This window comes from Brachyhypopomus gauderio, chromosome 1 (assembly GCF_052324685.1).
Source record: "Brachyhypopomus gauderio isolate BG-103 chromosome 1, BGAUD_0.2, whole genome shotgun sequence".
Classification (NCBI taxonomy): domain Eukaryota; kingdom Metazoa; phylum Chordata; class Actinopteri; order Gymnotiformes; family Hypopomidae; genus Brachyhypopomus; species Brachyhypopomus gauderio.
Genome location: NC_135211.1, coordinates 29,125,488 through 29,149,845, shown reverse-complemented (window position 1 = coordinate 29,149,845; position 24,358 = coordinate 29,125,488). Strand labels below are relative to the sequence as shown.

General features: G+C 43.7%; 2 protein-coding genes across 4 annotated transcripts; both read left to right on the top strand.

The window, feature by feature from the left end:
* The first annotated feature begins 1,079 nt into the window (after positions 1 to 1,079).
* On the top strand, positions 1,080 to 11,663 carry draxina (dorsal inhibitory axon guidance protein a). Of its 2 annotated transcripts, none has more exons than XM_077007757.1 (7): positions 1,080 to 1,308; positions 7,438 to 7,888; positions 8,166 to 8,341; positions 9,947 to 10,064; positions 10,372 to 10,464; positions 10,569 to 10,658; positions 10,952 to 11,663. In XM_077007757.1, the coding sequence occupies exons 2-7, from the start codon at positions 7,456 to 7,458 to the stop codon at positions 11,062 to 11,064; spliced, it is 1,023 nt and encodes a 340-aa protein (XP_076863872.1). In that variant the 5' UTR covers positions 1,080 to 1,308; positions 7,438 to 7,455; the 3' UTR covers positions 11,065 to 11,663. The 2 variants fall into 2 exon arrangements, with proteins under 2 accessions (XP_076863872.1, XP_076863864.1); XM_077007749.1 differs by having other exon boundaries at positions 1,110 to 1,308; positions 9,944 to 10,064.
* Positions 11,664 to 14,258: 2,595 nt separating this feature from the next.
* agtrap (angiotensin II receptor-associated protein) lies at positions 14,259 to 20,842 on the top strand. 2 transcript variants are annotated; one of them, XM_077007769.1, is made up of 5 exons: positions 14,259 to 14,425; positions 14,888 to 14,922; positions 15,486 to 15,594; positions 15,708 to 15,912; positions 18,613 to 19,369. In XM_077007769.1, exons 1-5 carry the CDS (start codon positions 14,399 to 14,401, stop codon positions 18,684 to 18,686), a joined length of 450 nt encoding a protein of 149 aa, XP_076863884.1. In that variant the 5' UTR covers positions 14,259 to 14,398; the 3' UTR covers positions 18,687 to 19,369. The 2 variants fall into 2 exon arrangements, with proteins under 2 accessions (XP_076863884.1, XP_076863879.1); XM_077007764.1 differs by lacking the exon at positions 18,613 to 19,369 and adding an exon at positions 20,340 to 20,842 and having other exon boundaries at positions 14,267 to 14,425.
* The last annotated feature ends 3,516 nt before the right edge of the window (positions 20,843 to 24,358 follow it).

Here is a 24,358-nt window from a genome sequence, read left to right as displayed (position 1 = left end):
TGGCAGGCCTGGAACCACGAACTAAATTCTTTCACAAGTCACACGTGCACAGTCACGTTTCACGTGCAGCACGAATGCGTCACGTTTATGTGACGTGTCATACATTCAATGCATCCCATAAGGTCCTTCTGTAATAAAGGAAATCCACTGCAATCTAATATGGATTTTAAATTTTGCATTTGCTCATGTAATGCTGATGTGTTTCTGATAAAATGTACTCCTTGTCTAAAAAAGTTTAAGGGAACATGAATACGACTCTTTATTTTTCCTTTCATCTTTCATTTGTCCATTTATTCATAATGAGAAGTCACCAAAGTGTCTATGAAATACACACAGGTAATCCAACGGAATATTATACATCCATAATAAAATGCTCTAACTTAAGCTTTGTAATGAAATTGCCTACAGACTTTTTTCCTATAGTAAAATAACAAAATCCAAGTCAATTTCTTTGTCTGTTATTAGTCATTTTATTACATAGACTACAATCTGAAAATGTGTAAAATCAGGGAACTGTAATGTTACCCTGTTGTCTTTACGTTTAGGAAATGCAGACGTTATAGTGTATATGTTCCAGCCTTTTTGCTTTGGGGAAATGTATCTGATTATTCCTCAACCTCTGAATCTCACACAAAACATTTTTTGAAAACACATATTCTTACAGAAAATTGCTTTTGCCCAGTCGATGTTATTGCTATTATTATTATTATTATTATTATTACCAGCGTGCAATAATAAGGTTAACTTTATATTAAAACCCCACTGTAGGCTACATAAAACAGGATTTAAACTGCTCAACGTTATATCGACAAAAATGAACGTATAGACTAATAAACATTCAACGCCATACGTATAAGGTAATATCGGAGTTTATAAACTGATGAAAATGAACGTTGATTCAACCATTTGCTATCTGGGATATCTTCTTAACTTTACTTTGCATTCGGACAAATGTCACCGAAGCAATTTAATTCACGTCTAAATCCGCTAATTAACGAAGAGCTGCATCACAGTCTCTTCACTGAAAATTCCACAATTGATTATTCAATGGCAGTCGTAACGCCTTTTTTACTCTCCCGTCCCACAACCTAGACAGCTATGTTACTAAGATACTGTTGCGAGCAACGACGCTGACATCAGTTCATACGGACGCGCGCTAGGGAACGCGCTTAAAGCTCGGACCCTTCCAGCGCGCACTGACGGTCCCCTCGTTCAGCAGCCGCGTTTCTGCCTCCGCGAGCGTCGGCTTCGCCTATGACCTGTTCCCCAATACGTTCAGCGTTGTCAGCGGATTATCAAAATACGGGGGTGAGCACGTTCTCGTTATATTTTACCACTTGCGTATAATTCGTTATCTTTAGATGAGGAATTCTTCCGGTGTTGGTAGTAGACCAAGCTTATACGTTTACTCTTAGGAATATCTATAGCCTAACCCTTGGTGTCTTTTGTTTGGTTGTGTAGAATGAATGGCTAAATAACTTTATCGGGTTTATTTGGGATTTCGTTAATCTTACGAACTGCGTTAAAGTTGATTTAATAAACTTATTTGTTTTTAATTGCGCTTCGCTGGTCGCGGTCATGCCGACCGGTGACATGTCTTATCTTTTTCGGTAATTATCGATATATTGCCATTTGGTGTTGCCATTTGCGTTTGATTTGTGCAAAAATAAAACAATAAAATTAGTTTCTTACAGGCTACTTATAACATCAGTATAAAATACTCGTGCAAATGATGTTATGCCTAATATTCTAGCTACCAACGTGCTGAGACGGTCAAAATTGTGCGCGCGTGTACAGTAGGCTACTGCACTTATCTGAGCGCGTTGTTTAGAAACGGGTGAAATATCAGACAATTACTGCTGAATTTATATCAGACGCAGTTGCCTTCCAGACAAAGCGTTCGTTAGAACCTAGAATAATCAGAATATTCAGCCTCAGCACATGTAGCTATCCGTCTCTAGTGAACCTTATCAACTTCGTGTGAAGATAACTGGTGGTGATCAGGTACCATGTCACGTTCTGCCTTTCTGCGTTTTGAAGAAACTGGTCCATCATCAGCAGCAGTGAGACAGCACTGGGTTTATTGTGTATTGTACCTCTTCCCCCCACCCCCATCTCACCCTCTTGTGCCAGTGTGTGGTGGCATCAGCTGGTGCCAGGGTTAATATTGGCCACCACATTTAGCTTCATCACAGTCACAGATCGCTTTATTTCTAAGAACAATGTCCCTGACTGGATATGGCCAGAAAGTTACGAACCGTTCTTGGGAAGCGATTTTTGGTGGTGTGAAAATGGCATGTGAGACTCGTTACGTGGTTGTCAGAGTAAAGAGAGACGACTCCACTGCTCAAGGATTATTTCCCATATTCATCATGGATTGATCCACCAGGTCTATTCATGTCCTCAGCTGAAGGCTTCAGCCTCACAAGGGAAGTTTAGCGTTCCTGAAGATGGTGAAGGTCAGACACCAATAAACGCGACCGAGAGTCCGAAGAGTTCCTTCTCTGACCGTGTGAGGCTGAACGATGGCTCACTGAAGTGGTCTGTGTTGTCGGGCCGTGTTGCTCATTTCATCCACAGAGTGGATGATCTTGTGTTGTCAGACCGTTTGTCCAAACTGGGAAACTTATTTTTTTCACACACTATTAATGATCTCTGATGTGAGAGAGAGAGAGAGAGAGAGAGAGAGAGAGATAGAGTCTTTGTGTGTGTGTTTGTCTTTGGTCCCCTGCTGTGAGTCTATGGAGCATTTCTGCCAGTGCTCCCAGTCAGATGATGAGGGCCTGTGCAATGGGAAAGCCTGACCTGTCTGTCCATGCTATTGGGAAACAGTGACTATAGGCCTACTGGGAAATGATTGCGCTCCACACCTGTTGTACCTACGGCAGTTGCCCCACCTCCTTCTTCTTTTCTTTCTCTTTCTCTCTCTCTTTCTCTCTCTCTTTCTTTCTCTCCTTCCCTTCTGAACACTTGGCAGCAGATGGGCTCTCCTTATGGTAATTTTGACACCTATGCTGTGCCACTGGGTTCCCAGTCTTAGACACATTTGAAGCTGCCAAAAGTAGCAGCAAGGGGTGTGAAATCCCTGATATCGTCTGAGAGGAGACAACAGCTCTGTTTCCTGACAGTGCCTTGTATTCAGATGTGTTTCTTCTCTCACGTCCGTGTTTGGCTCGGATGATCCATGGCTCGCAGAACCCTATTCCATTGAAGACATTCACAAAAGTTCTTTGAAGTTCTCACGCAGCACACAATGTCAGAATTGTCTGAAGTTTGCTAAACTAGACGAGAAAATTCCTCTGACGTCGGCGAGGTGTGAATTTTCAAAGTCATGCTTGCTTCTGCCGCCTGTATCGATATTGCTGGAGCTTTGTGCTTCGCCTTTGTGCTACTCTCTGCTACGTTTGTCATGCTTGTCTCCTGACCGTGTCTAATCTGCTCACCGCACGACTGGCACTCCGCCGAGCACTTTGCCTCTTTATCTCCCTGACAGGACGCCTATTGCGTGGCTAAATCTGCCCTCCGTCCAGCCCTTTTATGTCTTATTTCTCGCAAAGCAGGGAATGAGAGCCGCTTCAGTGTTCCTCTGACTTCATTTTATGACCCTCATGCGCTTGGTTTTGAGGGACCAGCCAGTTGTAGACGCAATAAAAATGTAACGGAAAATTTGGCAGTCTGATGAGCAATAATCTTAACCTTATCATGCCAGCTAGTTTTTTTGTTTGTTTTTTGTTTTAAAGAACAGTTACCAGTGTTGAAAATAAGTCATTGTACTACAGAGAGAGCGAAGAACTGAAAGAGAAATAGAGTACTTTATCATCCATATTTTCAAAAACAACATTTATTTATTCAACAATTTATGTTTCTGTTTTATTTAGGTATAAATAAAGGTATTCAGCAATGTTGTCACATCACCGGTGATTTATAAGGCAGAACGTTGTTGCAGGTACAGGGCACTGCAGGTGGAGGCGTGGCCACCCCCACCCAGGTGGGGGTGTGGACTCCTCCGCCCAGGTGGAGGTGTGGCCACTCACATTGCAACTTTAAGCTGCAAAGCATTGCTCAGGTTGAACAATAGGGGCTCCCAAGGCTCCAAAGCCATGGTGGCATCTCCAGAGCCGTAGATGGCACCAAGTTCATGTGTCACACAAGTGCCGCTGAAAGTGTCGCTTCCAGCGTCCTCGGGGGCAGAATGTAGCAGCTCCTCCACCAGCACACAGAGCAATTAAAACCGAAACCTAATTATTTCATGGACCCGGTTTACTTTCGGGGTGTTTCTCCCTCTTTGCAGAAACACTCTCACCCACCCGCTGGCTTAGTGCTTTGTTGAATAACACATGAAATCTCCTGCTGCCTGCTGTGAATTAAAACAAAAGTGAATCTGTAAAGTAGAGAGCGGTTTTTCTCCTCCCATTTCACTTCGCCTGCCATCTCTAGAACCTATTCTGGAGATTTAAGACGCTACTGTGATTGGCTGATTTTATGTTCATAGTTTTGTGAAGAGCTCTTTTATACTGCCTATATAGTTTAGATGTTTTGATAGATGTACTTACCCCATCAAAGTCATTTGTACTGACACATGAACATACGCTAAATGGTTAAATAGTTCAATCTCAGGGGGGAGAGGTCAAGGTTCTTGTCCTCGCTGTTCTCTGTGTGACACAAAACAGGTTAATGAGGCGCAAACATAAGAGTGAGGATGTGGAGTTGGCAGTGTCCTTCCTCGTGAACTAACCAAAGAAAAAGGCTGTGTTTACACCTGTTTACCACCCCTCTGAAAGACGGATACGACAGATATTAACTGAATTATTAATTTCTGAATTATAGAACACTGAATTATGAATTAACATCCACAAATTGGTAAAACTCACCACCAAATATAAATCCAAGGAACATTCTGGGCAAGTAACTGCAGTGTGCTGAATGAACAATTTAGAGATGTTCAAAATTGCAGTGAAAAAACAACAAGGTTTCCAGGGAAACAAGACATTTCAGACAGGAACAAAGTGCTTCTAAAGTTCTGGGAGGTGGCACCAGTTTACAATAGAAAACATAGATGTTCATCTCATAAAGCTCTGAGGATGTAGATCAGTTCTTTTACTTTGAGTTTACAAATGTCACCGCTGCCATATCTGCTGTATCTGTAAACTTGATCCACATCCTAGACCTTCAGAAGCACTTCGCTTGTACAGCTGATGAACAGCTGATCCGTTCAAAACAACCCCTTTCTCCAGAAACCTTGTGTACTTCTCATATATAACATATATAAACATCAGTCAGGCCTTCCTACTTTTGGTGTCTCATGTCCAAAGCATGGCTGGAAGATGCCCGGACCCCACATGCTTCCTGTACCAAGTATTGTGTGTGCTCATGGAACCTCTTGTTTAACAGCCTGTGATGTCCAGGCTGTGAGATGTCCTGATGTGCTCTGGGTTGGAGCGTTAGGGGTAGGGGGAAGGGCGTGTGGTGTGTCAGGCCACCATCCTCCACACCCTCTATACACACACGTATCTCTCCCTCCCCCCATTGGACACAGTTGTACTTTGCTTTGACCAATGACCTGCTTCGAAAGCCCCACCTGCTTGGCATGATGTGACAGGCATATCTCATGATCAGTGATGCTGCAGCACAGCGTTTCGGCTCACTGGAGACCCGGAGAGCTTCTCTGGGTTTTTCTGGTCCCTGTGTGCTGTACACTTTGATGGGTGTGTCTCAGTGCAGTCTAGCAACAATGGTGCGGTCGCAGCGTCTATGGACGGACATAACCGAGAACCTCTCATAAAGCCAAAGCCGACGCTGGGGAACTATTTGCTGCAAAGATGCTGCTTGTTTCCGTAATTACTTTCTTAACTCTTCGTCATACTGAGGCGACACCATTCATTTCATCTGTGGGAACTGTGGTCGTTCCTCTTGGTGAAGACGTGTGGTGCGGTCGTCGCACTAAATCCCTTCAGTGTAGCTGAGAAAGGTGCACAGCTGCTGGAAGACAAATGGGAGGGTCAGCCTGAACTCCCTGATGAGCTCCTACAATAGCACTGCAGATTTCCCCTGACACCTTTCATGTCCCCTTTCTCATATGCAATTTCCTCCACTTATCCTGTGCTGACGAGCTCTTAAATATTCCTCAATAAATGTACCTCTGGACACACTCCTTACATAGGACATACATGTATATGTATATATATATATGTATATATATATATATATATATATATATATATATATATATATATATATAGGGCAGAATCATTAGCCGCTGCTATTTGTCTCCTATACACTGCCGTCTTCCCCCACTAGGGTGACGCTGATTGACATTCTCTGTGCATTTTGACACACATGAGCCACATGTGAAGCCTAGACCCCACCTCCCCTCAAGTGGACTACTAGAGAGTAAGTGTACTACTAGAGAGTAAGTGTTCTATTAGAGAGTAAGTCCACTACTAGAGGGTGGGCAGTGTGTGTTGTATGGTGTTGACCAGAGCAGGATGGTCTTTGAGTCTTGGTTCCTCTCAAGGTTTCTTCTTCACGCTCAAGGGAGTTTTGCCTCACCACTGACGCCTTTGGCTTCCTCACTGGGAGGTTGGACTCGGACATGTGTAAAGCTGCTGTGTGACAGTGGCTGTTTTAAAAAGCACAATACAAATAAATTTGACTTGACTAGACTTGACATTCAATAAAATGTTATTCAGAACCTAAGGCTGATGTGAAGATCAGCTTTATAATAGCAGTTAAAAGGTGATAGAGAATATGACGTCGCATTTGTTCCTGTTCTGCTCTGCACTAGTCAGTTGCACTGAAAGCATGCAGTTACATCATCCATCACTATTAATAATACAGTTGTATCTTCCACTACTACTACCAATCAATCATATCCTCCACTTTTACTACCAGACAGTCATAACCTCCACCACTACCACCAATCAGCCACATGCTCCTTCTGTACTCCCAGGAAGTGATTATAGCAGACACAATACTGAAAAGCGATTGCATCGTTGCACCCCACCCACCCACCCACCCACACAAACCCCCCACCAGTCAGTCCTGCTTCCAATAGAAGTGCAGAAAGAGTTCTGAAATCTTGGCAAGGACTGTGCTGATGAAAAGCCCTTGACAATTTGGCCAACATTGTTCAGAGCCAAAAAGCATCATAACACAAAAATCATTGCTAAATGGTAGGGTGAGTAACATACCGAACACTCTCTGATTTAAGATGCCATGCTTTATGGAAACCGGGAATGTTGATGAATAAAATTACACCATACACAGACATGAACTCAATAAAATCTGATTGCAGGATTGTGAACCTGAGCTTTGGATTGTTGTCGACTGCTTATAGAGTTGTTAAATTAGCAGGTTTACCACCTCACATACTTGCCATGCACAACTGATCTGTTTCAGCACCTCATTTGACCTGTTATGTTCATTTGTGGCCAACAGGAGGTGCTGTAGGTGAAAATGAAGCCTCTCAGATGGTGCCTCTGTTCGGTCTTACTGGTCACCACCCTCACGTCTTCTTCGCAAAGCAGTGAGAACCTGCGTTCAGGAACCCGGCGGGGCCAGAGTCAGGCACCCCTCTCTCGCAGTAACGTGGCGCAAGAACCCAACCTACAGAGTCTCCGCACGGGACACCTCTCCCGCCCACCCGTCTGGCCAGCCGCCCGGCCCGAGGATGACACCCCGGGCCTGGAGGGTATGAGCCCCGTACGGCTGGAGATGGGACCCATGGAAAACGCGAGGGCAAGGGAGGGAGGTCGCGGTGGGTACAGGGGTGCCTCGCACATGAAGGACAACCACTCCCCAGGTGGGGGGTTTCCACGCCACGGCAGGAGACAAGGGCACCAGCTTGAGCACAGAAGACATGGCCGCAGGGACAAGACACGCCAGAAAGGTGCCTGTACAGATGGGGCTCACATATTGATTAAGGAATTCATTAGTATTAATGAGAACATGTTATAGTCGGGGTTTGACAGGTTAAAATGTATTGGCTAAAAGAGGCGTTTCTAGGTGAAATAAACCAGTGAATGCTATGGACACTCCAGGCCTGATTTATTGATTTATTGAATAATCATGCATACAGAGCTCCTCATGACAGCATTAGCTATGAGCATTCTTACTACTCATTCTTACTTTCTCTCTCTCTTTCTCCTTCACTGACCCTAATACAGGATTAGGATCTCTGATGAAGGGCGTGGGCGGGCCGGATCATAACCCCTTCACTCTCACACCCAATCATGATCCAGCCACACCCGCCGGAGTGCCCTCCCCCACCTTTCGCATCCCAGTTGCCACAGCGACCAACGAGCATCCCCCAACTCTCCCTCCAGCCGCCACCAAACCCCAGGTATCCTCCTTAGCCCAAAGTGTCCTTGAACACGGTCTTTTGTGCTCTGAGTGCTTCTAAAAGCTTCACTTTGGGGCTTTTTTTTGAGCTTGCAGAGGGATTTATCCCTGTTTGTAACGCACCACTGAGATCTGTGCTTTCCGCTCGACGTGTCGGAGCAGTGCCGTCATTGTAGACGAGGGAGTCAGAGAAAATACTGCATTTGTTTGCAGAACAGAATTGGGAAAATGGGCAGCTTGCCTGGGTTCAGTGGATTTTTTAAAGGTTTAATAGCATTCTCTTGACTCTGTGTTCCGTTGTGAAAAGTTAAAGTGAAACTTGAATTGTCAAGTTTGGTTATTTTTCATTTATTCCTTTTTTTCTTCTTAATGATTTTTTAGTTTCCTTACAATTCTTTGTATGTGAAATGATGCAATAAACATGCTGTGAGAAGGCGAACGCTCTTGTCCACTGGCGTGTGTAGTGTAGAAGTGCACACTTCACATAAAGACCCTCAGGCTGTCCCCTCACTACAGGGACACTACACATGAGAGACTTGATATGACAGGTTTATTTGGCCCAGCCTTTGTTTCTCTATAGCAGTGTATGGTGTGTCTGGGGTGGGCCTGTGAGAGGATCTCTCTCTTCTCATTACTTGGGCCAAATTACCCCTCTCCCCTAGTGAATTCTGGGTAGGGGGCAGGGGTGTGTGTGTGTGTGTGTGTGTGTGAGGTTGTATGTGCATGAGTGTTTGGTGGGAGTGCATAGTGTCAGCAGGGCAGGAGGGAGGTGCAGCTTACCACCCTCCTCCACCTCCATCTGTTCTTCTCGTCCTCCTTCACTGGGTCCGCCTCCAACATGGCCCTCCCTCTCCCACCGATCATGTTCTTTTTGGCTTCGCGTTGTTGTCATTCACGTATTCGTGTATGACGAGGATCATGTTTGGTTACTGACGGCGCGTTGAGATCCCTTTGTCCAGAGAGAGCATGTGCGCACACACATGTGCACGCGCGGGACCACACGCTGCGTTCGAGTGGATGCCTGGTGTGTTTGCATGCGTTGCTGGTTAAATGGGGTGCAGGTGTAGTCCAGTATAAAAGCATTTACAATCCTCTAGTTGGAGGCAGGACAGTCAGACTTGGTACCTGGTAGGGCCTCGTGTGCTTGTATAGATCTGGCATCATTGCCTCAAATTCACCCTGGGCTCTCTTAATTAAGCTTCGATCAGTGCCAGCACTTAGATTAAGAACCCAGCGAACCACAGTTCGTTTGTAATTAATCTCCCTGTCCGTGACTGCAGGTGGCTCTCAGGAACATTACAGAAGCTTGATAAGTGTACACTGCTGGAGAATCTCGTAGAGAATATTTCCAACCGGGCAGGAAGGGTTCAGTTTGTTTAATTGGAAGAAAATTAGACACATACTCATCACTGTGTTAAATGAGACAGAAGTAAGCATAGGTTTGTCTACTGGGTCGTAACTTGTATAAATACATGAAATAATTTTCTGTCTCTGGAAATACTTAATTTGGCCCTAACAACGTAAGACAATGGCCTACCTGTAAAGCTGTATTAATGTTTGTATGTTTCTGTGTGTGTGTGTGTGTGTGTGCACGTGCACCCAGAAGGCAGAACGTGAAAGAGGTCAGGGTGAGGTGTTGCCTACATTGGACATGGCTATGTTTGACTGGACAGACTATGAAGACATGAGGCCTGTGGAGAACTGGCCATCTAACAAGAAGAAAGGTTGGGCACTGTACACACTGTACACTCTGGGATCAATACAGGCCACTGTCTTTCCTAAGCTCACAGCAGAGATCGATACAAATCTTTAATTAATATGAACATTAATCAATAAGATGAAAGCAGATGAACATTTGTCTTTTATAATCATTTGTCTTTTATAATATCCATTATTGATCTAGAAACCTGAAGATGAGGCTCCTGCTGTAATTGGACTCTGGGAACTGGGAGTGACTATAACGTGTTTCTTAGCAAGACTCCCATATTGTTTACATTCATGTTTGTATTTTGGTTTATTTGTCTGGGACAGACAAGCGACGCAGCAAGAACTTGAGCAGCACCAACATGACCGTCGGTGGTGATGTCATCGAACCATGTGACCATCACCTCGACTGCCTCCCTGGTCAGTGCAGCTACAAACTGGCCAATGACTGTCCAGCACGATTAGACTGAAAGCTGAGCCAACCAATCTCTAAAGCTTCTTCCCCCTCTGCCACACCTTTGTAGGCTCCTGCTGTGACCTCAGGCAGCACGAGTGCAAGCCCCACAACCGTGGCCTGAACAACAAATGCTACGATGACTGCATGTGTGAAGAGGGTGGGTACGACGCCATTAACGCCATCAAACCGATACTTCCTGTTTCTGTTTGTTCTTGTTGAGAAGGATTGGGCAGTCCTGTCTTCCAGCACTGTGAGAAGTGTGGGCATTGTTCCTCCAGAAGGAAATAGTGTGTTGGGTTGGGATTTTTTCTGAAATTGGCCGTCAACTTGTGAGCCTCGTGAAACTCGAACTTGGCCGTGAAGCCCACGTGTGCTCAGCTCGGTCGTGGGTCGGGATGAATGTGACAGGAAATAAAAACTGAAGTGCCTGTTGTTCTCTCTCGCGCGAAGGTCTCCGCTGCTACGCCAAGTTCCACCGCAAGCGGAGGGTGACGCGGAGGCGCGGCCGCTGCGTGGAGCCCGAGTCCGCCGACAGCGACGAAGGGGCCTTCATCACCATCTGAGACAGACGAGGGACTGAGCTCAGACCCACATCCTTCTGTCCCATTGACTGTGAGATGGACTGAGGCTCAGTTTAGCAGGACAGTGGGTCAATAAAGCAGCCTGTCTGGTCCAGTGTTCGTGGTGGTTGAACATACGCTGACAGTTAACAGTCAGAGGTCCACTTCTAACCTACATGTCCAACTGTACTTATGAGTTTGTGTTTGAGGAGAACTAAAAACCTTTTTTGTTTTGATAGGTTTTACACACTGTTTCCTGGCACGTTGCTGTATTATTTCCAGTAGTGGGTGTTTACCTGTTGGTCAGTTTAATTTGTTGCTCATTATTTGGAGACAGACAGGAGCCATTTGCTGAGACTGAGACTGGCTTTAGCAGGAGACGCCCCTCTAGATGGAGAAGCCAACACAAATGGTCTATCCCTCTAAAGCAGTGTGGATTTTTTTTGTCTTCTGTCTTCCCTTCCTGATTTTACTTTAATGAAGTTTACTTTAAGGGGCACCTGGTCTTTGTGTAGTCCATTAGCTATTCCTCTGCACCCAGGGGAGCAAAACTGAATTTGTGCTTTTCTGACTTCAGTATCCTAATTAAACTTCCACAGTGACTCATTGATTTTCTTATTGCATAGAGGCAGAGCTGCATTATACCAGCTGAGCCATTCGGTGGTACAGGGGCACAATGTCCATTCTCACTAAGGACCGTCCTTCAGTTTAATTGACTGAGAGGTTGTAGGTGGGCGCTAACAATGTAGGTCTGTTTAGAAGTATTCTTTCATCTTAGGAATAGAGTATCCTGGACTATGTAAGTTCAATTGAACCATAGGCAACGATGTAGATAAGCATTTGAAATTCTGACACTTCTTAGCAGAGGGACAGTCATAACATGAGACGATGGAGTCACCGTGACACTTTCAGGCCACTGAGACATTGAGGAGGTCCAGCAGACACACAGACCACATCACTTTTACCTGCCAAAGAATTTAAAACATGATCGCTTGTTAACATCCCTCGGCCTTTGGGTACTAGGGTGTTTAAAGATGACTGTCTGGACGTCTGACAGCTCAGGAGAACGCACAGCTGTTTTCTCTCCATAATGACGTTGGAGCGTGGTGGGGAAGGCGTCTGGGGGCCCGGAGCAGTATTGGGTTTGTCATTGAGTCGTGTGGGCCATGGGCAGTGCAGGAACTCCAGTGCAGATTGCACAGAGGAGCGATGCATATCCACATGTCATCCACGCTGAGAAGTAATGCGTGCCAATATGGCCGTCTTGGGACTGCAACACACTCCACCTGCAGAGCCAGTGACCTTCTTCTGCTCTCTCTCTCTCTCTCTCTCTCTCTCTCTCTCTCTCTCTCTCCATCTGTTTCTCTGCTTGCTTGTTAATTTTCTAACACCTCTTATGCTCCTTTCTGATACATCACTCTCATTCATACTCTATTAACACACAATAGACTTTTGAAAAGTTAGGAGGAAAGGCATTCTTTCTCTCCCTCTCTCTCTCTCACACACACACACACATAGACACAAACTTGTTTGAACTGCTTGCACATAAGTCTCCCTGATAGTTCATATTTTTCTCTCTACTACACACACTAATCAGGTCAGATCAATACCACTAAGTGCTTGCGAGAATAATATTAGTGTTCACCCAGGTCAACTCCCCCTATGCCCTTCAAAGGAAGGAAGAAAGAAATAAAGAAAGAAAGAGAAAGAAGAGACCAGCACACTGAATCACATGGAGATACAGTTGATTGCCTTTTCCTAATGTATTTTTAATACTGTCTCGACATGCTGCACCGTACTGCTAGCGAGACGTCAGGACCATGATAGATCACACCCAGACGTACACTGGCTGAGCAGACTGGCAAAAAGGAATAGCTCCCGGACTTGCCTCGAATGGTAAAATACTCTCTAAAGCATGAGATAAGGAGAGAGAGAGAGAGAGAGAGAGAGATGGACTTTCAGGAACAGTGACACTGCACCATCAGAGTGGGTATCACTCACTTAGGGCTCGTCTAACAGATTTAAAGAGATGGTTGAAGTTAAAGTGATTGAGTCAATTGCAACACGCTAGGAAATTTCACCACATCTCATGAGGAATGGATTTCATAATGAGCCCTGCTATTTCTTCCTGGGTTTCTTTTAATGACGTGCACTAAACCAGTGGACGACGCCTTGTACGCAGACATAAATCCTCGCTGCGTTCAAGCCCCACTATCCATCAAACATACTGAACCACATGAGACCAGCTCCATTTGGACCCAAAGCTCCAGCACTGTATTACATAGCCGAGGGCTAACGGAAATCAAAGGTCAAAGGTCACACCTGCCACAGCAACCTTGAGTGAGTAGGCAGGACCCATCTGGTATACGCGTGCCACACAACAAAGGGGTTCGTTCCCCCCAGGGCACGAGCGAACCCCCAAAACGACCCTCCTTTCCTACGGAGCCAACTAACCTCGTCTCATTCATTCGATCGAACATAAGAGTGACTTACACATCTAATGAACTGTCAGTGTACGGACAAAAGCCTACAGAGCACATCTGTCTAATTGAAAAGACTGCGTGATCCATCAAACTGTTGACAGGGTTAAATATAACAGTTACGTGACGTTCTCTTCGTAAATAAAACATTCATTTAAAACGTGCGTTTTGTTAACATTTTAACATGCACATGATGACATTTCATAGATTTCGTTTAGCTTTGACGAACCTGCATCTGAAACGAACCATTCTAATAACCCAGGACAAGTACAACAAATAGAAGAAATTGAACTGTCAGTGCTGATATTTCACGGACGACAACCAACGCGTTTCTATTTCAGGAATCCCTTGATGGAATCTAAAATGTCACGATGTAATGTAACTCGGCAGAGGCTCATAACAAGGGATTTAAGAGCAAATACGGAATGCAGAAGGTTTGCAGATATACATTTGAATTCATAGCCACTGGAACCCCACAAAGGTCTGTGAAGTAGTGATACTTATGTTTGTGTCGTTTTAGAGACCGATCCATCAGTAAAATATCAAAGTAAACAACTATATCCAGTTTCAGTCATCGAAATTGTATTCGATTCAGACGCAGATAAACAGAAACATGCACACACACGTACCGCCCAGTTATACCCCACATAGAGCAGTTTCATGGCCTTGATGTCAGGGCACACGCTGCAGCACTAAGGGGAATTCAGAGTCACGTGCGGTGAGTCAGGACGTAGTCACATGGGTTGTGTTGTGCGCTCCAGCGCTGCTCAGTCCTCTGAACGCCAAAGTTTAGTCGCTACTAATGCGGCGGTCGAGGGACCTGTGGACGCTGCAAAACAAGAATTGACCGGGTGAACATGGAAGTTCCAGCCATAAATCTCAAGGTAACCTCTTGTCTTTTCGTTTAATGCCGAGAGGTAGCAGAAAGTTTACTGTCACGAACTTAAAGGAGTGTTTCGTTAGTGTCATTAATCTCACAGACGTGTTCGCATTAAAATCTGACATGTTGATAAACAAAGACGCCAGCCTGCTAGCTATATTTTGATCGGCTTTAACTCCTAAACGTTTTGCATATATATATATATATATATATATATATATATAACTGGATAAACCAAGCGGTTCCTTCTAGTTCTTCCTTTAATTTGTGACGCTGTTCGCGGTGCTGTTCATTGTGCTTTCGTGACTACTGACACGGCCACGTTCCGCATTTAAACGTAAAAGTCTTGGGATGGATTAGCGAACGTGCTTGCAACCTGCTGCGCCCTTACTGTGTGTGTGTGTGTGTGTGTGTGTGTGTGTGTGCGTGTGTGCGCGCGTACGTGCGTGCGCGCGCGTGTGTGTAGGCCATCCTGCTTGTCCACTGGTTGCTGACCGTCTGGTGAGTGAATTAAGTTTCTACTTGGTGTTTTTTCACATACCTGAGGAATTTCTCAAGTTATCCCACTCCCAGTCTTTCTCTCCCCCTTTCAGAAGCCGTTTTCAGTGTGGTGGAGTAGATGGAATAGAGAAAAGAGACAGTTGGAGTAGAATTTCTGTGTTGGAAGACCCCAATGCCAGTATAGAATCAAATGATACAACCTCCCAACCTGTAATGAGATCAAAACGAAAAATAATAAAACTTACATGCTCAATAACACATTGAGAGAAGCATCTGTTCATCTTCTTTTCTTTGTGACTGTGTAAGGCAGATTTTCCACCTGTGTACGCTACAGTTGTTCAGAGCAGAGATTGAATCTGACCTTTTGTCACGCTTCAAATGTCACCCGTGATTTGAGGTAGTCGAACTAGTGAAACAATCTGCCAGGATTCCACAATCACCTAAGTAGCCCCACAAAATGCTAGTCTATCAGGCTCACTGTTTGTTATAAATACTTAGTTCTGTAACATTTTGTTCTGTTGCTCTAAAGTGTTGGCTTGTGTAATAATTCTGTGTAATAACAGGGGTTGCATGGCTTGGCTGCCTTCCTCTTATGCGTGTGGGAACTTCACAGTGCTGGCTGTGGGTGTGTGGGCCGTAGCTCAGAGGGACTCGGTGGATGCTGTACTCATGGTAGGTCATCCATACTGTTTCGTCATTCTGTAAAGCAGCCTCGGTGTCCGAATGTTCTAGAGCCAGTCACAAGCGCTTTAGTCCGTGGTTTCTCCTCTCACTTCTGTTTTCAGTTTCTGCTCGGAATGACTTTAACGATTGTTACTGACATCGTCCATTTTGGGATCTACTACTCTGCGTACGAGCGCATCTCGGGCGGGAACACGTTCCGCTTCAGCGCTGGCATGGCGATCCTCAGCCTCATCCTTAAGCCTCTGTCCTGCTTCTTCGTCTACCAGATGTATCGCGAGAGGGGGGGCGACTACAACATTAACTTTGGTAAGAGCTTGTCCTGTCCTGTAAGCTTGTCCTGTCCTGTAAGCCTGTCCTGTCCTGTCCTGTAAGCTTGTCCTGTCCTGTAAGCCTGTCCTGCTCGACTTCAGAGCCGTTCCAGCTGTAAATCCATGGAGGGGGCGGGCCACACGCAGCTCTCAGATGCACACGCTCCTGTTCGTGGCCTCGTGTAGACGTTGCCTCTGGCTGTTTGTTTGGAGGGGTTCGGGTTTTTCCTCTGTGAGTGTGAGGAGCATTGATTGAGATGATGCTGTGAGCAGAAGAAGCAGCACTGTTTCTTTTTCACACTGGGTAACTTTGTTTGGAGAGAAAAGCAAGTGAGCTTCTCATAAACAGACTGCAGCGTGCTGAGTCCATGCAGGTCTGTAACTAGTTTAACAAGACGGTCACAAGACAAATGCTTGATGTGGGATCTAAGCAGCCAGGCCTGGTGCTCAGCAGAGTTCCACAGGGATAAAGAATCTGATCAACTTTATGGTTCTACTGTAGGAAGAAGGACCTGCACAGAATAATACGACCATAAGCATAATTTAAGCACTGACTCATTAAAAATGAGTCTAAGGAACTGAAAATGTAATTCATTTCATATCCAACTACCCGTTGACTACACACTTCTGATAATGTAACTTGTGCCTTATAAGGTTTTTCGTTCTTACGTTTACTCACACGTATGACACGGTGTCTAGTGTCCCTCAACTGCATAGGCTGATGACCAGCCCAACCTCACACAGGTGAAATAGCGTCTGGGCCTGATGAGATTGATGATGAGGTAAGAAGAGCTGTTTTGGAACAGAACGGGCTCCTCCGTGTGCAGTGTGTGACCACCTCAGGAACAGGCTGGGAACACAGGAATAAACCAACAGAAAATGTTTGATTTCCTGTGTGTACTGTTATCATACAACTATTATGTCATGTAGCTGTTATTTCATCATGTGCAATAATTAATGTCTAGTGTCCTCCACAAGGATATACACTACCGTTCAAAAGTTTGGGGTCACCTAGACAATTTTGTGTTTTCCCTGAAATCTCATACTTTTATTTATCAAATGAGTTGCAAAATGAATAGAAATATAGTTCAGACATTGACAAGGTAGAAATAATGTTTTTTTTTTTTTTTTGAAATAATTTTCTACTTTAAACTTTGCTTTCGTCAAAGAATGCTCCCTTAGCAGCAATTACAGCATTGCAGACCTTTGGCATTCTAGCTGTTAATTTGCTGAGGTAATCTGGAGAAATTTCACCCCATGCTTCCAGAAGCTGCTCCCACAAGTTTGATTGGGTTGATGGGCACTTTTTTCGTACCATACGGTCAAGCTGCTCCCACAACAGCTCAATGGGGTTGAGATCTGGTGACTGCGCTGGCCACTCCATTACCGATAAAACACCAGCTGCCTGCTTCTTCTCTAAATAGTTTGTGCATAATTTGGAGGTGTGCTTTGGGTCATTGTCCTGTTGCAGGATGAAATTGGCTCCAATCAAGCGCTGTCCACAGGGTATGGCATGGTGTTGCAAAATGGAGTGGTGGCCTTCCTTATTCAAAATCCCTTTTACCTTGTTCAAATCTCCCACTTTACCAGCACCAAAGCAACCCCAGACCATCACATTACCTCCACCATGTTTGACAGATGGTGTCAGGCACCCTTCCAGCATCTTTTCAGTTGTTCTGCGTCTCACAAATGTTCGTCTGTGTTATCCAAACACCTCAAACTTTGATTCATCTGTCCATAACACTTTTTTCCAATCTTCCTCTGTCCAATGTCTGTGTTCTTTTGCCCATATTAATCTTTTTCTTTTATTAGCCAGATATGGCTTTTTCTTTGCCACTCTGCCCTGAAGGCCAGCTTCCCAGAGTCGCCTCTTCACTGTAGACGTTGACACTGGCGTTTTGCGGGTACTATTTAATGAAGCTGCCAGTTGAGGACCTGTGAGGCGTCGATTTCTCAAACTGGAGACTCTAATGTACCACTTCTCCTTCTACTCTGGTTAGAGCCTGTCTGTGCTCTCCTCTGAAGGGAGTAGTACACACCATTGTGGGAAATCTTCAGTTTCTTGGCAATGTCTCGCATGGAATAGACTTCATTTCTCAGAACAAGAATAGACTGTCGAGTTTCAATTGAAAGTTGTTTTTTTCTGGCCATTTTGTGAGTTTAATCGAACCAACAATTGTAATGCTCCAGATTCTCAACTAGCTCAAAGGAAGGTCAGTTTTATCGCTTCTCTAATCAGCAAAACTGTTTTCAGCTGTGCTAACCTACTTGCACAAGGGTTTTCTAAATATCCAATAGCCTCCTTACACAGTTAGCAAACACAATGTACCATTTGAACACTGGAGTGATGGTTGTTGGAAATGGGTCTCCATGCATCTATGTAGATATTGCATTAAAAACCAGATGTTTACAGCTAGAATAGTAATTTACCACATTAATAATGTATAGAGTGTATTTTTGATGCATTTAATGTTAGCTAAATTGAAAAAAAACTGCTTTTCTTTCAAAAATAAGAACATTTCTAAGTGACCCCAAACTTTTGAATGGTAGTGTATATGTATATATATATGTATTGTCAGTCACCCATCCTCTCTGCCTTTGTTTTCATTCTCCCGCACCTGTGTCTCTTTTCTTCTGTCTGTCTGTCTGTCTGTCCATCCATCCTGTCTCCTGTCCCTGTGCCCATGCTGCTGCTCAGACCTGGAGACGTCCGTGGACAGCCGTTGCACCACAGACAGTGCAGACAGCGCCCTGCCGGGTCGGCGTTACTGAGAGCTTTCCTTTCCTGTCCTGCTCCTCATCCCACTGTTTATGTCTTTATGCAGGTGTTTGTGTTTTTGTTCTCCGTTGCTCTCTTTCAGCGTTTTGAGCTGTGAACAAACTGGTCTTCATCCCATGTTACTGTTTGGGGTTCAGTCATTTTGTTTCTGTTATTTATGATTTGGGTGAACGTGTTTGACACAGTGTCAGTGAACGTGTGTGTTGACATACAAATATTTTTTTGTAAAAATACAGATCAAATTTCAGTTTGAAATCCAAAGACGCACGTGTTCCTCGCTAGTCTTCCAGGCATTCTATCAAACCTTTTGAGAAATTATGTGAAACCTCATAGGGAAACTGTTAATATTAGAGGGAAAAGGAGACAGTTGTGTTGAAGATCAGAGATTGTTGCTTCACGAGATGCCTGAGTATTGGTCTGCTAGTCCAGATTTTGTTTTTAAAAATGTGGTTTTGTGTATAGTAAAGAACTATAGGAACCGACTGAAAGCTCTATGGTATTTGAGTCTCCTGATGCCAACCTATACAAACGAGATGTTCTTCTTGTTTTTGTGCTCTTGGAGTTTATTGTTGTTGTTGTTTCTTGTGCCACTGACGGTGTTTTTTATTCTTTTATAAGTTATTTCTGAGTTACCCTTGCCAAGATGCATTTTAATAAATGTTTTATAAGAAAATGAGGACTTGTTCTTTGGCCTTGTTTGGTGTGAACATGCTCTAGAACTTTCCTGGTTAGCCCTCTGAGGCCTAACACGTCACTGGTGATGTAAAAAAGCATGTTTGTGACAACACTCAGGACATGCTGCCTCTCAGGGACATACAGCTCACATGACATGCTCCCATTAGGGACGTGCTGCCACTCAGGACATGCTGCCATTAGGGATATGTTGCCACTCAGACCATCCTGTCAGTCAGGACATGCTGCCACTCTGGTTATGCTGGGATTTGGTCAGTAACATAATAAATATGGATCTGCAGCAGACTGAAGCTACATCCTGCTGCCATGCTTTACTTCAGCTGAGGAGACATCATTGAGCTTCTCAGAACTTATGCACACAGTCCAGCTGCTCAGAGATTAGGCTTCATGTCAGCTGATTTGCAGAAATCCAGTTCCATTCATTTATGATAATCCATATAATCATAACCTAACTAATTTAATAGGATTTCCAGTTGAAATAAAGTATGTCAAAATCGTAATATTTTTATGATTTTATATGTTGTGGTAAGTACTTCCTGTCAAAAATATATGTATTATTGAATAATATACTGTTGAGTTCAAAAGAGATTGGAACTCTGAGCTGAATGTTAATTGCTGGAATGTTAATTCTGTAACCTGCTTGACTGGAGTGAAGTATTGGTGCTGACTCAGTTGAGTGTGTTGTCTGTGTCTGATGGACAGGTGTATTTGTGTGGTGGACAGATGCGTCTGTGTTTGGATAGACAGGTGCATTTGTGTTTGGATGGACAGATTCATATATGTTTTGATGGACAGGTGCATCTATTTGGATGGACAGGTACATCTGTGTTTTTGAAGGACAGATGCATTTGTGATTGGATGGACACGTGTTTGTGTTTGGATGGACAGGTGCATCTATGTTTGGGTGCATCAAAAATGTACCCACCCCTCTCCCTCTGATCTTCTGTCCTCAGGTTTTCCCAGCGTGACACGCAACAGAGACACCTACCAGTCCATCGACCAGCAGGGCCCGCCAGGCAGCTCAGCCAAGCCTTTTGTCCACAGCGAGGACCAACACCCCAGCATCCGTTCATACTGATGGTCCTGTTCATGAACAACTTATCTCCTTCTCAGTGATTGCTTGTTTATACTTTACTGAATGGCAGCAGGGGAACCAGTGCAGATTAAAGGGCAGTGATGTCCAGCTCTGATCCTCAGTGTGAAAATGGTCATGTTCAGTGTTTACTCTTGAGCCTTAAATATGATTGGACTTTCTGGATCAATGGAATTGTGGGTGCCAATGTATCAATGTTGGTTAGTCATGCTCACTGGATCTCTACAGCAACCAGGTATTGAGAGTTTTTAGTTGTGGGAGTCATAGATATATTACATATATAAGACATTTAATGAAAAACAAAGAACTCTATAAAATTAGGTTCATGTAGCATCAATAAACATCCAGAATGTTGTATCTCTATCATGAATTCTGTCATTTTTACTTTGCAGAAAACTGGCAATGAGCCGCAGCCACAGCTGCGTTGGTAAAGTCCACCTTAAGCCCAGATGTTGTTGGTAAAATCCACCTTAAGCCCAGATGTTGTTCGTAAAATCCACCTTAAGCCCAGATGTTGTTGGTAAAATCCACCTTAACCCCAGATGTTGTTGGTAAAGTTCACCTTAAGCTCAGATGTTGTTGGTAAAGTCCAACTTAAGCCCAGATGTTGTTGGTAAAATCCACCTTAAGCCCAGATGTTGTTCGTAAAATCCACCTTAAGCCCAGATGTTGTTGGTAAAGTCCACCTTAAGCCCAGATGTTGGTAAAGTCCACCTTAAGCCCAAATCTTGTTGGTAAAGTCCACCTTGAGCCCAGATGTTTTTGGTAAAGTCCACCTTGAGCCCAGATGTTGTTGGTAAAATCCACCTTAAGCCCAGATGTTGTTGGTAAAATCCACCTTAACCCCAGATGTTGTTGGTAAAGTTCACCTTAAGCTCAGATGTTGTTGGTAAAGTCCACCTTAAGCCCAGATGTTGGTAAAATCCACCTTAAACCCAGATGTTGTTGGTAAAGTCCACCTTAAGCCCAGATGTTGTTGGTAAAGTCCACCTTAAGCCCAGATGTTGGTAAAGTCCACCTTAAGCCCAAATCTTGTTGGTAAAGTCCACCTTGAGCCCAGATGTTGTTGGTAAAGTCCACCTTGAGCCCAGATGTTGTTGGTAAAGTCCACCTTGAGCCCAAATGTTGTTGGTAAAGTCCACCTTGAGCCCAAATGTTGTTGGTAAAGTCCACCTTAATCCCAAATCTTGTTGGGAAAGTCCATCTTAAGCCCAGATGTTGTTGGTAAAGTCCATCTTAAGCTTAGATGTTGTTGGTAAAGTCCACCTTAACAGACAAAGTGTCCACATGAGCCCTTGATCATGCTGACCGTTCTTTTGAATAATCTAAGTGTGTTTATTGGGAATGTTGTGGAGGGAGAATGCTGGGTAATGTGGAGGGAGAATGCTGGGTAATGTTACTCCAGTCCTCCACACTCCTATTTATTTATCCAGTCCTCTACAATTTTTTGAAAAAGACACGCTGTTGCTTGGTAACACAGTAGTTTTATCTTGCTGGGCAACACTCATATGAATATCTTTCTTTGTTCCTGTTTGAGAAGGAAGTTGCCTACTGACAAATAAAGCCTAGATGTTGAGTTCAAGTCTACCTCGATTGGCCATTGAAAATGCCTGTGTCAGGTGCTGGGGTTTGTGTGACTTGGAAGACTGATCTGAGTCACCAGTATTGCCACGAAGAATCAACAAGAAGTGAGTGTGAGGAGCTCTGAACAGTTCTGAGCAACAACAGTCTGGAGACGAGAGAGACAGACGAGGTAGAAGAACTCCATCTCAAATATAATTTTATATAATTATATAATGTCATTTTAAATAAATAATAATAACAATGGTTATAATAAAAGCAACAACTATAATAATAATAATTATAGTTGTTGTTTCTATTACTGCAGTGAATCAGGTATGCCTATATGTGATATGTATAGAATGAACATCTTCCATCTGAGTGTAATGCATTGAGTTCTGTTCTTTTTTTTATAAGACCTTATTGCAGGTTAGTGTGATGCAATCGAACTGGAAGGCTGTGTCCCTGGAACAGAGAAGGTTTTAGAAAGCCTATTAGCAATTGGTCAAAATGATCTCCCCAGAGAAATGGGAGGGTTTGTAATGGCGATTCAGTGTCCAGAGTGAATCTTTGCCATGTGTTTGGGTTGATGGTACAAGGCCTCGGCCATGACTAACTGTTGCCATCAGTCTTGTGTTTCAGATGCCTGAGTTTGAGCCTGCAGCGCTTGGTCTTTTTTATTTCTTATGGTTTTGCTTATTTTCATCCAGCTCTTGTTGTCCTTTCCGCCTGTTTGAGACGTTGGTCCTTGTGCTTGTGTTATTGTCACACATTAGGACCATTAATGGTTTCCATAGGAACCATGTAGCATGCTATGGAGACAGCAATTTATTCGCTGTCACACCAATTTGTTGCCGTGCTGCGTTGTCGCTTGGCGAACATGAAGCCGCGTCGTGATGGGCGATGAAAGGGGAAGGTGCACGGTTGTTTCAGGAGAAGTGGACAGGAAGGTGGTGGTCAGAGAGATGCTTAACAAGCTTCTAACTCTGTTTAGACCCCCACACTCCCTCAATTACAGCTCTGCTCTCAGTGCCAGTGGGGAACATTTTCACTAATCCGTGCCTGAGGTGCTGATCAGAGACGCTGAGGATGAAATCTGAGCTGAGCTTTTCTTTATTTTGTGTGATATGATTACCAGATGTATTGATGATGAACAAAATAAAACAATCACTTGGAACATCTGGACTTCTCACTGTACATCAGAACATCTGGACTTCTCACTGTTCATCAGAACATCTGGACTTCTCACTGGACATCAACATTTCAGAATTTGTTTCATTTCTTAGTTTTTTTTTACAATTTTGTTTTTTGCTTTTGATTTTAACTAATATACCTTGACTAAAGGCAATGATCCCTCTGTCCTTTAAGATGCATATTGTTGCTATAATTATATTTAAAAAGTTTTACTTAATAAATGGCTACATTTTTATTGAGCTGCACTTATAGACATTTGAATGGAAAATATCACAGTACTGGAGCATCGATAAAGATCAATTCCTATGAGACTATGTTTTGGATGCTAATTAGTGTGTTGTTTAATAAAAATAGTAGACAAAGAATAGACTGATTCTATATGGAAAAAATGGAGATTAATATCTGAACACAAAAATGCATGAAAATGGTAGCTGACCCAATGAAACTAATCATCTACAAAACACATCCCAAAAAACCAACAGCAATTACAGGTTTGCACAATAAATGTAACTAAAACAAAGGATGGGAGGAATGGGGATGTAGCCCACCACCCCAGCACTTGTGGTGTAGCACCCATTTAATGGGTCGGATTTACTGGGTCGAAGAGTTACGTATGCTGAGATTTCTAGATATTATATTATGTATATTAATGAGAAACAGCTCATAGTCACTTGGAATGCACATTGTTTTTATAGACATATTTATTTACATCCAAATTTCATGTCAAGCTTCCCAAATAAATTTTATTAGCTCTCTCTCCCCTACATGTATGTGGGTGCTTGGGAGAGATCTTAATTAACAAGTAGTCGATCTTGAAGTGATTTCTTCCTGCTTAACCGTTAATGGGCAGCACACCCTGATGTCCACAAGGACACAAGTGACTGACAGTGTTCACAAGACACTGAAATGACTACCACCTTTGCTACTGCAACACGGAACAATTAAGTAAGCTTTGTGCTAGTGTCCTGCAAATAGGGGAAGTTAGATATATATGGGGAGATAGGTATTGTTAAATTTTGCACTTCTCAAAAAGTGTTGAAGGAGCGACAAGGCATTCAGCAAATCGTTCAAGCTTTTTACTTTTAAATAGTGTATAAAAACACTAAGTAAAGTGTTTTTCAATGT